The following is a 17,429-nucleotide window of genomic DNA, read 5'->3' on the forward strand; positions in this document are numbered from 1 at the left end:
GATAAATGAACTTATTTACAAGACAGAAACAGTCTGACAGACATAGAAAACAAACTTATGGTTACCAAAGGGGAAAGGGGGAGGGAGGGATAAGTTAGGAGTTTGGGAGCAGCAGATATAAACTACTATATATAAAATAGATAAACAGGGAACTCCCTGGCAGTCCAGTGGTTAGGACTCTGCTCTTCCACTGCAGGGTGTACGAGTTTGATCCCTGGTCAGGAAACAAAGGCCCTGCAAGCCTTGTGGCACCAACCCCCCCCCAAAAAAAATAGATAAACAATGAGGTCCTACTGTACAGCACAATACAGTAGGCGATATTTCATTTTGGAATCTGTCTCCTAAGGCAAAGGAAACAAAAGGTCTTTAATATATATAACTAAAAATAGAACTGCCATATGATCCAGCAATTCCACTCCTGGGTATATATCCAAAGAAAACAAAAACACTAAGTTGAAAAGAAACATGCACTCCAATGTTCACAGCAGCATTATTCACAATAGTCAAGATACGGAAGCAACTTAAGTGTTCATAAACAGATGAGTAAAGAAAGTGTGGTGTATATGTGTGTATGTGTGTGTACATACACACATACACACATATACACACAATGGAATATTACTCAGCTGTAAAAAAGAATGAAAATTTGCCATTTGCAGCAACATGGATGGATTTATGCTTAGTGAAATAAGTCAGACAGGGAAAGACAAATACTGTATTATATCATTTATATGTGGAATCTAAAAAAATAAAACTAGTGAATATAACAAAAAAGAAACAGACACACAGATACAGAGAACAAACCAGTGGTTATCAGTGGCGAGAGGGAAGTGGGGAGGTACAAAAAAAAAGGTAGTGGATTAAGAGGTACAAACTACTACATAAAAAGTAAATAAGCTACGAGGATATATTGTACAGCACAGGGAATACAGCCAATATTTTATAATTACTGTAAATGGAGTATAAACTTTAAAACTTGTGAATCACTATGTTGTACACTAGAAGCTTATATGTATTGTACATCAACTAACTATACCTCGATAAAAGAATTTACAGCTTAAAAAAAAAGCTGAAGTAGCTGTATTAATTTCAGACAGAGTAGACTTCAGAACAAGGAAAATTATGGATAGAAGCAGTATATAATAATAAAGGACCCAGAGACTTCCCTGGTGGCGCAGTGGTTAAGACTCTGTGCCCCCAGTGCAGGGGGCTGGGGTTTGATCCCTGGTCAGGGAACTAGATCCCACATGCATGCGGCAACTAAGTTCACATGCCACAACTAAGCCTGTGTGCTGCAACTAAGGAGCCCTTGAGCCACAACTAAGGAGCCCGCCTGCTGCAACTAAGACCCAGCGCAACCAAATAAGTAAATAAATAAATAAAATAATAAAGGACCCAATTCTTCAAAAAGACATTACAGACCTTAATGTGTATGTGCTTAACAAGACAGCATCAAAATACGTGAGGCAAAAACTGATAGAACTGCAAGGAGAAATAGATGAGAACACTGTTACAGTTGGAGACAGCAACACCCCTCTATCAAAAATGAACAGATCCAGCAGGCAGAAAAATCAGTTAAGAGTACAGCTGAATTCAGTAGCACCACCAATCAACTGGTCTTAATTGATATCTACACACTACTTCATCCTACAGCAGATTATACCTTCTTCTCAAGCTCAAATGGAACTTACACCAAGACAGACCACATGAAACACACCTAAATAAACTTAAAAGAACAGAAATTGTACAATGTATGCTCTCAGACCACAATGGAATTAAACTAACTTAATAACAAAAGGATAGCTGGAAAATCCAAAAATACTTGGAGATTAAACAACACACTTCTAAATAACATATGGATCAAGAAGAAATCAAGAGAAAGTTTAAAATATTTTTAACTAAATGAAAATAAAAATACAACTTATCAAAATCTGTGGGATTCAGCAAAAGCAGTAAAGAGCAAGTGATATCATTAAATGTTTATATCAGAATAGAAGAAAAATTTTTAATTAATAATATAAGTTTCCACCTTCAGAAACTAGAAAAGAATAGCAAATTAAATGTAAAGTAAGCAGAAAAAAGGAATAAAAATCAGAGCAAAAATCAATGAAATTGGAAACAGGAAATCATCTGCCACAATTGATGACATTCTACAAAATAACTGGTCCATAATCTTCAGAAGTGTCACAGTCAGGAAAACCCAGGGAAGACTGGTGACTGCTGCGGACCGAGGGAGGCCGGGAATTGCACCACGTGGTGCTGAGCTGCGTCTTTCTCCCACAAAGGAATTAGTGGGACAACTGGCAAAATTTCAATGGTAGCTGAGGGTTAGATGATCACAATGTATCAGCGTTAATTTCTGATTTAGATGGGTTGTACTTTGAATATTTTTGAGAGTACCCTTATTTCTAAGAAAAACACACTCAAGTATTGGAGAGAGCTGGGGCGTTCCAGTCGGCAACTTATTCTCAAACGGTTTAGGATAAAATCAAGTTCTTTGCAATGCTCTCCAACTTTTCTCGAAGTTTGTGATCATTCTAAAATAAAAGTTTTATTGAGAAAATGTAAGTAAACTCCAGGAAAACAGATTTTGATTCCTTTTCTGATGAATCCTAGAACAGTGCCTGACACACAGCAGGTGCTTCCTGAGTATCCGAGGACCGAAGACGTGTGGAACGGGGGTGTGAGAGCTAACCTGCCGCAGAAGTCAGGACAAGGTCTCGAATGCATAAGCCTGGGCAGAGTAAAATAATCATAAATATTTTAAAACTTAAAGATAACTGCCAAGATAAATAGCTAAGAAAAAATAAACGGTTTACCTCTAGGGAGGGGCCTGGGTGAGAAGAAGCTGGACAAGAGAAAATTATTTTTCATTACAGCCTTTCTATACTATTTGACTGTTTAGCCAAGTATTAAAAAGTACTACACTTTGATTTTTGAAAAAATAAGGCAACTTCAAGAAGTATCAAAACTTAATAAAAATATAATTGAAATAGCTCCTCACAATAATTAACAAGAAAAAGGAAATCTTTGCTTGAATAAGTAACATCTAATAATTTTGTTTCTTACATGATAATCCAGTCACATCTCACATTAGCTTTCTTTTGTTTACCATCAACCTTTTCCTTTTCAAAGATATGCAGAGTTCATTCCAACACTGATTGTAATAAAGAAAAGTAGGAAACAATTATTGCCCAGCAATCTGGGGCTACTTGAAATAATATGTCTATACAATGGAAAGCTGTGCAGTGGTTAAACACGATCTAAGTGCCTGGTATTTTTCTTGCTCTCGTGGAAATGGAAAAAACACAGACGGAAATAACACATTCCCATTAGTAATGGGCTCCTCTCAGCAGAAATTCCCATCTGGGACCCCTACAGGAGGCACATCAAAATATGGGTGGGGGCCACACGTGCCAACAACCACCACACAAACTCTGCACAAGGAGAGCCCGTCAGCCCAACTCAGCAGGAGGGAATAAGGCCTCCCGGTGCCACAGAAGAGGGAGTGGACTGACAGAGTCTCACCTCAGAGAGGTTATACTGGATGCATTTGACCTAGAAAGGAGTGAAAAACCACTACAAAGAGGTAGGTATAGTAGGATCCCATTTCTGTAAGACACACCCTCACATCTGGAAAACTTTGGAAAAAAAAAACTGTAAAATTTTAATAAGTAGGTACATCAAAGGTGACAGGCTTTTAAAACTACCTGTATTTTTCTATGATGAACAACATTACCAAGGTAATTTAAAAAATTTAAGGTGCACGGAATATTTTAGTTGACTAAAGCTTTACTTTACTTGAAGTTCACAACGGATATATCTGAAATATCAATAGGTATACATACACCCAATGTAAGAGTGATCACAGAGGAATCACCACAGAGGGTGAGCCAAGCATCAGAGTGGCTGGCATGTTTCACCCTTGCCCAACAAATCCAATTCATTAAATACCTTGGAGATATGGAATTAAAGACTGGATATTTCTGATTTCATAAATGCCTCTTTCTTATTATTTTTTAAAATAAATTTATTTATTTATTGTTGGCTGCGCTGGGTCACTGCTGCACATGGGCTTTCTCTAGCTGCAGTGAGCGGGGGCTACTCTTTGTTGCGGTGTGCGGGCTTCTCACTGCGGTGGCTTCTCTTGTTGCGGAGCACGGGCTCTAGGTGCACGGGCTTCAGTAGTTGTGGCTCGCGGGCTCTAGAGCGCAGGCTCAGTAGTTGTGGCTCGCGGGCTCTAGAGCGCAGGCTCAGTAGTTGTGGCGCACGGGCTTAGTTGCTCCACGGCATGTGGGATCTTCCCGGACCAGGGCTCAAACCTGTGTCCCCTGCATTGTCAGGCAGATTCTTAACCACTGCGCCACCAGGGAAGCCCCCGCCTCTTTCTTATTTTTATGCATCCTATTGCTTAAAGTAAAAATCAATCATAAATCCATATGTGTATTCTGAAGACAAATAATAATCACTGGCCTATGGATGGGCTGCAATAAATCAGTCCTACACATGAACAAGTGCCTGTTATGTTCTTTATGTTATGGTAAAATCCTATGGACTGCAAGGCGAATTATCTTTGTCAGCATCTACATCATAAATTGATTCCATTAAATTAAAGGAGAAAGAGAGAGAATTACCACAGCCCTTCTAAACAACCCCTACAATCTTTAGATAGTTAAGAGTGTTCTTTTACGTTGCCTATGAAATGGAGCAAAAGAGAACTCACCCAGGATCCTAGCGGTTGGCCCGAGGTCACCGACACCCTTGGGCCATGGATGCTGGAGAGACTTTGCCAGAAAAGTTAAACCACTTGACTCTGACAGAAAGAATACGTTTCAGGGTAAAAGCATGAAATAAAACCCAAAATACAAAAGTGTATGTAGAGAGAAACATTTAAAGTTGTTTGCATTGTCCGTGACTGACTCTTCTCATATTTTCATGCTAATAAATGGCTCTTTTTTAAAGTATCTAAAACAGTAAACAAAACCTTGTTTTGATAATATCTTTAAATTATGAACACATGGACTTCTGAAAATATAACTCCATGTTAATAAGAAATTGACAATAGTTTTTTATCCTGTTCTCATAAAAACAAACTGCAGCAGCTCTTTTAGAACCTCAAAACTTGTAACAAACTCACCAGGATTAAAATTCAAATATTAAATTCAGAGTCGAAGTCTCTGCCTCCATACGGGGAAAAGTCTGTACAACAATTTATATCAATACACTAAGATTCCTATAAATAAGACAGTTTAAGAGAAACATATTGGTGAAATCCACTCACTTTCCATCCTTTGAGAATCTTTTCCTTGCAAAAACATTGGCCAAAGAGCAAGTGCTGGATTGAGTTTACTGGAAAAGGATGCTGACTTTATACTCAATCTTGGTTTCTCTAAAGAATCAAGGTTTTTATTCTCCGTGGGTGATACATAACAAGCGAAGTTCTTTGCAACCAGATCATCGTTAACACAAACCTGTATAATTTTAAACATTTCATGAATAAGACAAATATACTCAGGTGACTGTTCAGAAAATAGGCCAAACTTAACCGAAAATTTCAATCTTCAGAAAAATTATTTTATAGAACATAATTTGATAGAAATTGATCTCTTGACTTCTGCTCTAGTAATGGTGAACTAGATACTTCTGACCAACCTTCCTGATAAGAAAAACAGTAAGAAACGGTACAAAATCTAAAAAACGTCTATTTGAAAGTGCTTGAGAACTAACATGACTTTGCCAGGCAAAGATCTGGGAAGAGGGTGAAGACAAAACACAAATCATAAAAGAAAAAACTGATAAATTAGATTTTATCAAAATTTTAAATTTCTGCTTTTCAAAAGATACTGTAAAGGGCAAACCACAGAAAAGGAGAAAATATTTTTAAATAATATATCTGGATGGACGTGTATCCAGAATACATAAAGAACTCTCAAAACTGAATATAAAGAAAACAAAACCAATTTTAAAATGGACAAAAGATACTAATGAAAATAGTATGGTATTGGCATAAAAACAGACACATAGATCAATGGAACAGAATAGACAGCCCAGAAATAAACCCACACATATATGGTCAATTAAATTATGAAAAAGGAGTCAATAATATATAATGGGGAAATGACAGTCTCTTCAAAAAACAGTGTTGGGAAAACTGGACAGCCACATGCAGAAGAATGAAACTGGACCGCGTTCTTACACCATATACAAAAGCAAACTCAAAATGGATTAAAGACTTGAATATAAGATCTGAAACCATAAAACTCCTAGAAGAAAACATAGGTGATAAGCTCCTTGACACTGGTCTTGGAGATGATTTTTTGGATTTGACACCGAAAGCAAAGGCAACAAAAGCAAAAATAAACCAGTGGGACTACATCAAACTAAAATGCTTCTGCACAGCAAAGGAAAGCACCAACAAAATGAAAAGACTCTTAATGAGAGAAAATATCTATAAGTCATTTGTCTGATAAGGGGTTAATATCCAAAATACATAAAGAACTCATACAACAACAATAGCAACAAATAAACAAACCCCCAAATAATCCAACTCAAAAATGGGCAGAGGATCTGAGTAGACTTTTTTCCAAAGAAGACATACAGATGGCCAACAAGTACAAGGAAAGATGCTCAATATCCCTAATAATCAGGGAAATGCAAATCAAAACCACAATGAGGGGCTTTCCTGGTGGTGTAGTGGTTAGGAGTCCGCCTGCCAATGCAGGGGACACGGGTTCGAGCCCTGGTCCGGGAAGATCCCACATGCTGTGGAGCAACTAAGCCCGTGCGCCACAACTAGAACCTGCGCTCTAGAGCCTGTGAGCCACAACTACTGAAGCCCACGCGCCTGGAGCCTGTGCTCCGCAACAAGAGAAGCCACCGCAGTGAGAAGCCCACGCACTGCAACGAAGAGTAGCCTCCGCTCGCCACAACTAGAGAAAGCCCGCGCGCAGCTACAAAAACCCAAGGCAACCAAAAGTAAATAAATTAAATAAATAAATAAATAAATAAACCACAGTGAGGTAACACTTCACATCTGTCAGAATGGCTGTTGTTAAAAAGAAACACCAAGTGCTGGCAACTATGTGGAGAAAAAGGAACCCTTATGGTGGGAATGTAAGTTGGTATACTCACTATGGAAAACAGCATGGAGATTCCTCTAGAAATTAAAAATAGAACTACCATACAATCTAGCAATTCCACTTCTGGCTATTTATCTGAAGAAAATGAAAACATTCACTTGAAAAGATACATGCATCCCCATGTTCACTGCAACATTATTTACAATAGCCAAGTTAATGGAAATAATCTAAGCTTTCATGGGTGGATGAATGGATAAAAAAAATGTGGTGTAAACGTAAAATAGATAGCTAGTGGGAAGCAGCCGCATAGCACAGGGAGATCAGCTCTGTACTTTGTGACCACCTAGAGGGGTGGGATAGGGAGGGTGGCAGGGAGGGAGATGCAAGAGGGAGGAGATATGGGGACATATGTATATGTATAACTGATTCACTTTGTTATAAAGCAGAAACTAACACACCATTGTAAAGCAATTATACTCCAATAAAGATGTTAAAAAAAATGTGCTGTATATACATATACCCAATGGAATATGATTTGGCCACAAAAAAAAACAAAATCTTTCCATTTGTGACAATACCTTAAGGACATTATGCTAAGTGAAATAAGTCAGAGAAAGACAAATGCTATATAATCTCCACTGGTATGTGGAATCTAAAACCAAAAGAAAACAAAATAAACAAAAAAAAAACACCTAAGCTCATAGATACAGAGAACAGATTGGTGGTTGCCAGAGCTGGGGTGGGGGGGAATATGGGGGGAAGGTGATGAACTGGGTGAAGGGAGTCAGAAGGTGAAAACTTCCAATTATAAAATAAGTAAGTCATGGGCATATAATGTACAGCATGGTGGCTATAGTTAATAATACTGTATTGCAATATTTGAAAGTTACTAAGAGTAAATCTTAAAAGTTCTCATCACCAGAAAAAAATTCTGTAACGTGTGGTGTAAATGTTTGTGTAAGTGGGTTAACGTACATACATGTCTTTCCTATCTGTCTGCTGAGAGGGCCTGCAATCAATGACACCCCAGTAGTAATAATGAGCACACCTAGTGCCCTGATCTTAATATCTGAAGACCATTCTTCAATAAAAGGAACCACTTCTTGGAGAAGTGGCTGATTCTAGGGCTGGGACTGGAAAAGGACAAAATTAGCCTGGAGCATCCTGTGGTACCAGAAAGTAAGAGCTTTCAACTATGATGGGGCACGTAGAAAGGACACATCAGCCACTTTGAAGAAGCTCCTAACAACTAAATCTGCAACAACTTGAGCAGGAAAATAATGATAATGGTGGATTATATCCTCAGAGTAAAATAAGTATCCAAAGAGTCTATACTAAGATAAATTATTGAATCAATTAATAAATGGGAAGAAGGGTCAGTTCTTCTTCATAGATTCCAGTTAAAAATGCAGAAGGCATGATGGAAATGGGCAAACACCACAGAAATAAGTTTTGCAGACAAGAGTCATTGATGGCTATCTGCATGGTCTCCAAGTATCTCCCCATAAGATACTTAATAATTTCAAAAAGGAATAAACAGTAACTCTGTTGAGGAAAAACCTAGCAGACACCACCCTAACCAGGTGATCATGATTAAGATGACAAATAATAAAACATTATCAACATCATAACCTCTGCTCTGACGTACTGAGACGGGCATCACTTCTGTAGCATTCTTGCTAAAAGCATGCAACAACTCAAGCTAATCATGAGAAAACATCAAATAAAGCCAAATTGAGTAACATTCTACAAAATAACTGGCCAGTACTCTTCAGAAGTGACAAGGTCTTAAAAGAGGAGGAAAGACAACTGTCACAGATTGGAGGAGACTAAGGAGATTTGACAGTCAGATGCAATGTGGGATCTGAGATCAGATCTGAAACCAGAGAGAGGAAATTAGTGGAAAAACCGGCAAAATTCAAATAAGGTCTGTAGATTTTTTTAAATTATGTTTTATCAGTGTAAATTTTCTGGTTTTAATCACTGTACTACTTGTTTGTATGGTTAACATTAGGAGAACCCAGGTAAAGCACATACAAAAATCTCTGCACTATTTTGGCATCTCGTCTGTAAGTGTAAAATTGTTCCAAAACAAAGTTTTAAAATAAATACAGGTTTTAGATGCCCTCTGTGGGCCCTGAGCAGCCCTAGATCTGCAGCTCCATCCACCTCCACACAAGGTACAGAGCTGCTGCGTCCTCATACCACCCTTCATAAAGGGCAGCCAGCCAAAGGTGAACAGCTAATAACTGGGTGGAGGAAAGAGGGGGTTCACAGGTGAGGCCCACTTCCTTTCTACTTATGGTATCTGAATTCTTTACAGTGAGCATAGTCTATACAATGAGAAAATTATGGAAAGGAAAAAGCAGGGAACTAAAACCACACCAAATGTGTGTATTCAAGAAAATTACGTCCTCTTACAAGAAAATAACATTTCACACTCTTCGCTATAGGAATAATTTCTTGTCCATTACTAAATAAAATGCTGTCTAAATAAAATACTAAAGTAATTTTTTAAAGTATTAAAAGAAGAAAAACAGTCCTGGCTAACTTCTGATCTAAGCCAGACCTTGAAAGATTAAGAAAATTTATATGCTGTGTGAATGACATTGTTTTCCTAGGTGTGTACTGTTTTATTAAAATAAGCATTTTAAATAATATTTTAAGAATACAATTCTTTCACTTACCTCTTCATTTTTTGTAGTTACATAAAGGAAAACTTCAAAAGTATCTTCTTCTACAGCACACAATTTGGCTTCCACCTGGGTAGCTGCTAAATAGCATAAATCAAAACATAAAGTAGCTGATATTAAAAGTATGCTTGAGGGACTTCCCTGGTGGCCCAGCGGTTAGGACTCCACGCTTCCACTGCAGGGGGTGTGGGTTCGATCCCTGGTCAGGGAACTAAGATCCCGCATGCCACACCGCGAGGCCAAAAAAAAAAAAAAAAAAAAAAGTATGCTTTAAACAACTATGACTATTTCTCACCTATTAATGTCTGCTAACCACTCACGATTACCCAGTGCCACAACATTCAACAGCTTCCTCCTGCAGAAGGGGTCTGGCACTGGGCAAGGCAAGGTGCAGGCTCTCCCAGCACGAAGTCAGCCATGTGTCCTCCGTCCCCCTCAGCCCGCCATCCTCCTCCTGCCACCCCGTGACAGCACCTCGAGCACAGTTCTGGGCCCTCTCTTCTTTTCCAGTGACTCCCAAACCCACGTGCCGAGTCACAGTCTTTCACCTGAGTCCATTCCACCCCTCCAAATGCCCCACAGAGCAGCTCCATGTGTGGGCACCAATAGGCACTCCGCTCCGTCCTTTACAAACGTATTGCATTTCACTCTTACCACAACACTTTGGGGTAAGCGCTGTTATCACTTTACAGGCGAGGAGGCTACGCAGACGTAGCAGGATGGTATTCAACCCAAGCACTCTGCCTCCTCCAAACCTGTGTCTCCCGGGCCCCCTGTGGGCTCACAAGGGCCCAAGCTACAAAACCAGAGGCGCCCCTCCCTCCCATTTCTCCCAGGTGCAGCGCCTCTGGTTGCTCCTTTACCCGGACAGTGGGGCAGTGGAGGAGAGGGGCCAGCACCCCAGGCAATGCAAACTCACTACTCCTCAGAACAGCCCTGGAGTTCGGCACAGTTATTTGGCTCAGACTGCCAGGGGTTAGGACAGATGTCACAAATGAGAGTCTATTTTACAGCCCAAGATATAAAATAAAAAGAGCACACTAAATAGGCGCTGAGACATTGTACACATCTTCATTAGCAATGACGGCGATCACACAGTAAGTATCCATTTACTACCCCTTGCTCGCTAAAAAAAAGTTAGGCATTTCATCAACTGTTGGTTCAATGAAATGCACGTACATTTATTTTGCAGTGCTGCAGCTTCTATGCAAACTAAGAGACAGGCGTTATTATTGTGAAAGGGTCCTCGCCCACATAGCTCCTTCCTGATTTCACCTGTCAATTACTGATGCCCACATCCACCCCAAAAATTCCAGGGGTGCAGAGTCACTGTGACACTTGGGGTGGAAGAAGCTCCAGGTCACTTATGAACCCCACAAAGGGGGTCAAACAGCTAAGCACGCACATCTCAAACCCCCTCATCAACAGAAGGCGTCAGTTCAGGGCAGGCTGCAGTGATCATGCACTTGCCTCACCTTTTAGGATGTTCTGAAAGTACCGAACAGCTGCACTGTCCCACTTCTTGGCGGGTCTGGAACAGAGAACAGAGGCAACTTCATTAAGTAAAAAGCTGAGGCCAGTATGCTAACATCATTTAGTAAATTATACACTGGATGTTTCTGATATTACACGTTGAACATAAGATGCAGGTAACGGGGAGTCTGGCTCTGGCCTGAGGGTGATGATCCCAGCTGCACCCCACAGCAGACTTCTCTTCCATGCCCGCCTGTGCCAGTGCAGAGACTTGCTGAGAATGGGCCCCTTTCTGGGGCTTCCTGAGCTACTGTGCCCACCTCCACGGCATCATCTGTCCCAACACCATCGTCCCATTACCTGCGACACCTGTCTCCCAGCCAGAACGCTAGCTTCCCAGGACAGGGACCCTTAGTGAGGATTGCTCAGCACAGGCTGGCACAGAGCGAGGGCTCCACACGTGTTGGTTAAACCAACATTCTAAAAGTGGCTGTGGGAAACGCAGCCACTACTGTCTCGTGGTACCCCTTTCACTGTGTCCCATTTCTCCCTATCATCTTGTCCTTCCCTATGTGTGATACTGTGATTTATGATAAGAAATATATATTTTGTCATTGTCCCTGTTTCTGGCACAGAGTTCAGTGATGAGAGTGACAAGGTGACGAGTGGAAAGCACCAAGGTAACTTAAGAATGGGGGCTGGTTGCCAGGGGAACCAACCTTGTGATTAGAGGGTTGGAACTTTCAGTCCCACCAACCTGACCTCCAGGGAGGAGAAAGGGGCTGGAGGTTGAATCAATTGCCAATGGCCAAAGATTTAATCAATCATGGCTAGGTAATGAAGCCTCCATAAACACCAAAAATGGCCTAGGTTGGGAGCTTCTGGGCTGGTGAACACGTGGAGATGTGGGGGACAGGTGTGCCTGGAGAGGGAAGGAAGCGCCTCTCCCCACACCTTGCCCTGTGCATCTCTTCCATCTGGCTGCTCCTGAGTTATCTCTTTTATACTAAACTGGTAATCTAGTAAGTAAAATGTTTCTGAGTTCTGAGAGCAAATTCATCAAACCCAAGAAGGGAACCTCTCATTTATAGCCATCCCAGTCAGAAGCGCAGGTGACAACCCAGACTTGAAATTGGCATCTGAAGTTGGGGGGGTGCTGGGGGAGGTTTTGTAGGGTGGAGCCCTTAACCTGTGGGATCTGATGCGATGTCAGGTTAAGCTGCCTTAATTGCTTGGTGGTGTGTTAAAACACACACACACACACACACACACACACACACACACACACGCACTCCCAAACTGGAGTCAAGAGTCATACTATGCTTTGGAAAGAAAATCGCAGGAGAAGCTATAGGCAGTGGAAGATCATGAAAAACCAGTATTTGGAAGCATGGAACAAAAATCAAATAAAGTAAGGTTGGAGTGACATGTTTTCTGTTTCTCCACTGGTTTTATGTATCAGAGACGCCATCACCATCCTCCAAGGGTTGTTTCAAAGATCAAATGAGGTAATGTACATAAAGCACTCAGCCCTGTTATTTTTATTTTTGCTAAGATACCAAGCACTTTACTTCAAGAGAATCACAAAGGGTTTCCGAAGGGAGGTATAAACAAACAAACAAACGAATACAGTGGTTTGAAAACCTTGCTGTACAAAAAATTACCTAATAAGCTTTTTGTTTTTTAACAAAATGTAGTAGATTCCTAATAAGGAAAAGGCCCAAGAGAAAAATCAATCAATCTAGTCTATGAACAAGTAAGTCAACAAGTCTGTCACAGGTTAATCAATGAGTCTGTGTGTCTGTGTACGTGTGTCTCTCTCTCAACACAGGCGCGCGCACACACACACACACACATACTAACTATGTGAAGAGATACCCAACTTCACAAGTCAGAAAAATACAACTTAAAACAAAATAGCATTGTCCGGCAAACAAGCAGAAGTTAAAAAGCCTGATGATATTCTGCGTTGTGTGGGGAGAGCAGCCCTTTCTATACCCAGTGATGGGAGTACAGACCACTAGTCCTTTGGAAGGGCAATTTAACAAAAACCGTAATACACATGTTAAGACAGACATTCCAGATGAGGCACAAACACAAAACCAGCAACGTCAAAGAAGGTGATCAAAACCCAGTAAGATCACTTACCTGAAGCCCTTCTTCGCCTACACTGAGGGTCTCCTAGGGTTGGGTGTGTCCAAGGCTGGGAAGGCCCCTGGGGAGCACTGTGGTGGCGCTGGGAACGGGGTAATGCAGAGGGGGCGTCAGAAAGACAGGGGTCTGCCTCTGAGGAAGAGCTGGGCACAGAGAGCTGGCTGCTCTGCAAGAGGGACAGGAAGGGGGCAGGCGCTGCTGGGCAGCCTGGCGGAGCAGCGGCCTCAGCAGAGACCAGCTGGCTTATTAGTGTGGATTCCGAGGCAGCCGCAAGAGTGATGCATTCATCATCCCAAGGGAGCTACAGGTGATGAGGGCTGGGGGTGTGGAGGTGGGAGGGTCTCCACAGATCCCACAAAAGCATCCATAAGAGAGGCAGCTTCCAAGTTCAGAGAGAACTTAGAATGCAACATCACCGGGACATGCAAGTTGAATCAAAATCGTGCTGCTTCCCATAGCTTCTTCTCCCACAAAGCCACAGTGTTGGAGGCAGAGGATGGGGCTAGCCCCAGGACCTCAGGTAGTGCTCATTCAAGACAGCAAAGATCACAGTCAGAACTCCGACACAGCACTGCCCCATGCAGGGACCCATCCTGTACAAACACTGGCAATGTGGTCAAATTACTAGACAGGGGTGGGGGTGGGGGTGTGTGTCTGTGTGTGTGTGTGTGTGATACATGTGTACACATGTGCATGCATGCATGTATATATTTCTGCATCTATATATCTCACTTTGATTTACCTATATTCTTAGGAGAATGTACAGTGCAAAATGGTTTGGTAACAATCTAGCTGGCTATCAAGAGGGGAGTGGTTAAAAGACAGCAAGTATGCCAACTGTATTCACCCAGGAAAACGACTGAAAGTAGAAGGGAATACGTGTACTGGCAAAGAACTTCAAAATACTAGGCTGGCCAAAAGGTTTGTTCTTTTTTTCCATAAGATGGCTCTAGTAGCACTTAATTGTGCTTAACTTCATTTGAAACAATTTTGTTAGATTGTATTGTGACAGCTGTCATATCAGCGTGCATTTTAAAAAAAAATCAAAATTTTTTGGTGAATTTTTGTGTAGCCATTTTAATATTGAAGATGGAAGAAAAAAAGCAACATTTTCAGCATATTATGCTTTATTATTTCAAGAAAGGTAAAAATGCAACTGAAACGCAAAAAAAAGATTTGTGCAGTGCATGGAGAAGGTGCTGTGACTGATCGAATGTGTCAAAAGTGGTTTGCGAAGTTTCGTGCTGGAGATTTCTCACTGGACGGTGCTCCATCGCCGGGTAGACCAGTTGAAGTTGATAGTGATCAAATCGAGACAGTGATTGAGAACAATCAATGTTATACCATGTGGGAGATAGCCGACACACTCAAAATATCCAAATCAAGCACTGAAAATCATTTGCACCAGCTTGGTTATGTTAATCGCTTTGATGTTTGGGTTCCACATAAGTTAAGCGAAAAACACCTCCTTGACCATATTTCTGCATACGATTCTCTACTATTTTTTTTTTTGAAACATTTGGCTTCCACTCTTTTAAAAAAAATTTTATTTGTCTTTATTTTTGGCTGCACTGGGTCTTTGTTGCTGCACGGGGGCTTTCTCTAGTTCTGGCGAGCGGGAGCTACTCTTCGTTGCGGTGTGCGGGTTTCTCATTGCGGTGGCTTCTCTTGTTGCAGAGCACGGGGCTCTAGGTGCGCCGGCTTCAGTAGTTGTGGCATGTGGGCTCAGTAGCTGTGGCTCACAGGCTCAGTAGCTGTGGCACATGGGCTTAGTTCCTCCGCAGCATGTGGGATCTTCCTGGACCAGGGATCGAACCTGTGTCTGCTGCTCCGGCAGGTGGATTCTTAACCACTGTGCCACCAGGGAAGTCCCAAATGCATAATCTTCCATCAGGATAACACAAAGACTGCATGTATATTTGATGACCAGGCAAAAACTGTTACAGCTTGGCTGGGAAGTTCTGATTCATCCGCTGTATACACCAGACACTGCACCTTCAGATTTCCATTTATTTAGGTCTTTAAAAAATTCTCTTAATGGAAAAAATTTCAGTTCCCTGGATGACTGTAAAAGGCACCTGGAACAGTTCTTTGCTCAAAAAGATAAAAGTTTTGGGAAGATGGAATTATGAAGTTGCCTGAAAAATGGCAGAAGGTAGTGGAACAAAAGGGTAAATATGTTGTTCAATAAAGCTCTTCGTGAAAATGAAAAATGTGTCCTTTATTTTTACTTAAAAACCAAAGGCACTTTTTGGCCAACTCAATACATTCTTAAGTTAAATTTGCCAATAAGACAGTGTGTTCTAATTTTCATTAAAAGCTCCACGCATGTGAATATGGTATAAAAGCACTGAAAAAGGTCTGCAAGTTCAGAGCCTGAACAGGTCACAGAGGCCTCCCAGGAGGGAGGGAGGGAGGGAGGAAATGGGGCTGGAGAAGGATGTCATGGACTTTCTTTTAATGCTCCATGATCCGATGTATAAATGTTTCTCTTTACACTTAATTTATCCCTTTTTGTAAGTTAAGAAGCCGAATAGCTCAGAGCTCAGACCATACTCTAATCCCCTCACACCACAGCCTCTGGAGATGGGGCTACATGGCCAGGTTTGACACAGTGACTCAGAAGACACCTCCTGAAGGACAAAGAGACCTTTGAAATCGCTTAGCACTTCTCAAGAGGATCTGATTTCACATAAACATCATACACTCAATTTAAGACTTTTACTAATGATTCAGCATATGTTAGAAGCTGTACTTACACAATCTCAGTGCTGTCTTCACAGAAGTCAATGTGCAATGTGACAGGTTTTGTGCAGTATAGTCTGAATTTTTTTGCTCTGTAGGGAAGCCGCATAAAAGTTTCTACTGCAACTCGGATGCTTAACAGTGAAACAGAAACAGTTCCATGATTAAAAAAATTATATATAACATATTTCTTTAAAGTACACCTACATAATTAAAATACTTAACATGAAACAAAACACACAAAACATGATAATTTCTGTTTCTATTATAGCCACCAACAGCAGCAAGTGCTTGGAGACATTTGCCCAGCAAGGTGAAAACTGGTTCTTGGGGGCTGAGAAAAATCTTACTTTTTTAAGTATAAAGCACAGATATACATATAGTACATAAAAGATACCCAGTAATCTTTGGCGTTAAAATTTCATGGCATGGGGGCGGGGAGGCATTAGAAAAACACTGTCTCCTTAGATTGAGAAACACTGGGTAATAACGAACAAACCTGGAAGCAAATTCTATTTAAGTTTTTAAAATAGCAATTTCAATACACGACCCGAATTACCTTGAAGCTTCTGTAAATAAGCAGATGTTTTAAGAGTTAGTATTTGTCAACTTTGCACAAAAGAGCTGATGGACTTAGGTTTCATAAGTTGTTCAGCGTTTGTATTTCCATTCTCCTTCAGGCAAACAACAGAGCACGTGAACATATGGTTTCGACATCAACAGGTTCTCAGGGGCCGTGTGTGGGCAGCCTGGCCACCTCGGTCGCGGACAGTTTAGAAAAGGCGGCTGCCCTAACCGCCCCTCCGGGCCTCCCTGCTCTAATCATACGACTCTCTTGCCCAAAACAAACTAAACGTAAAACTCCAAATACTAAGAGGAAATCTCTCCAAACCATTAAATACGATGTTATTTTTAATAACCACTATGGTTATAAGGGTGCAGAACCACAAGCTGGAAAGGCATCTCCTTTTCCATGAAGACCTGCCAGCCCCGCTGTGGGAGCGGCTCCCTGACACAGACTCCCCATCAGGGCACCCGCCTCCCCTGCAGCTGGGACCGCTCTTTCTCTTTCGGAAGAAGGGTCCTCATGTTTATTATTTATTATTTATTAAACTGATATCCTCTGACTCTGGGATAGGAAACCATGAAAAAATTACCACAAACACCAAGACTGACTTGCTGACAGTGTTTTCTAGGGAACCGTGGTGTGTGGTCCTGGAGTCATTGAGGGTCACTCTGAATGGCCTCCCGTCTTCTGTGACAGTCACACCCTCACTCTGTTAAG

General features: G+C 41.2%; 1 protein-coding gene across 4 annotated transcripts in view; it reads right to left on the bottom strand.

Annotated features, from left to right (window-relative positions):
* Positions 1-17,429, bottom strand: part of TDRD12 (tudor domain containing 12) — an 81,697-nt gene that overhangs the window by 48,734 nt on the left and 15,534 nt on the right. For 2 of the 4 annotated variants that reach the window (XM_082437564.1, XM_082437561.1), the window contains 5 exons: positions 16,159-16,278; positions 11,248-11,303; positions 9,767-9,852; positions 5,282-5,471; positions 4,724-4,813 (listed from right to left, as the gene is read on the bottom strand). In XM_082437564.1, the coding sequence (XP_082293690.1) occupies positions 4,724-4,813; positions 5,282-5,471; positions 9,767-9,852; positions 11,248-11,303; positions 16,159-16,278 (542 nt within the window). The remainder of the gene's footprint in view (positions 1-4,723; positions 4,814-5,281; positions 5,472-9,766; positions 9,853-11,247; positions 11,304-16,158; positions 16,279-17,429) is intronic. The other 2 variants (XM_082437563.1, XM_082437562.1) reach the window with 1 other exon arrangement.

Source organism: Balaenoptera physalus (genome assembly GCF_965194825.1).
Source record: "Balaenoptera physalus genome assembly, chromosome: 19".
In the NCBI taxonomy this organism is placed as follows: domain Eukaryota; kingdom Metazoa; phylum Chordata; class Mammalia; order Artiodactyla; family Balaenopteridae; genus Balaenoptera; species Balaenoptera physalus.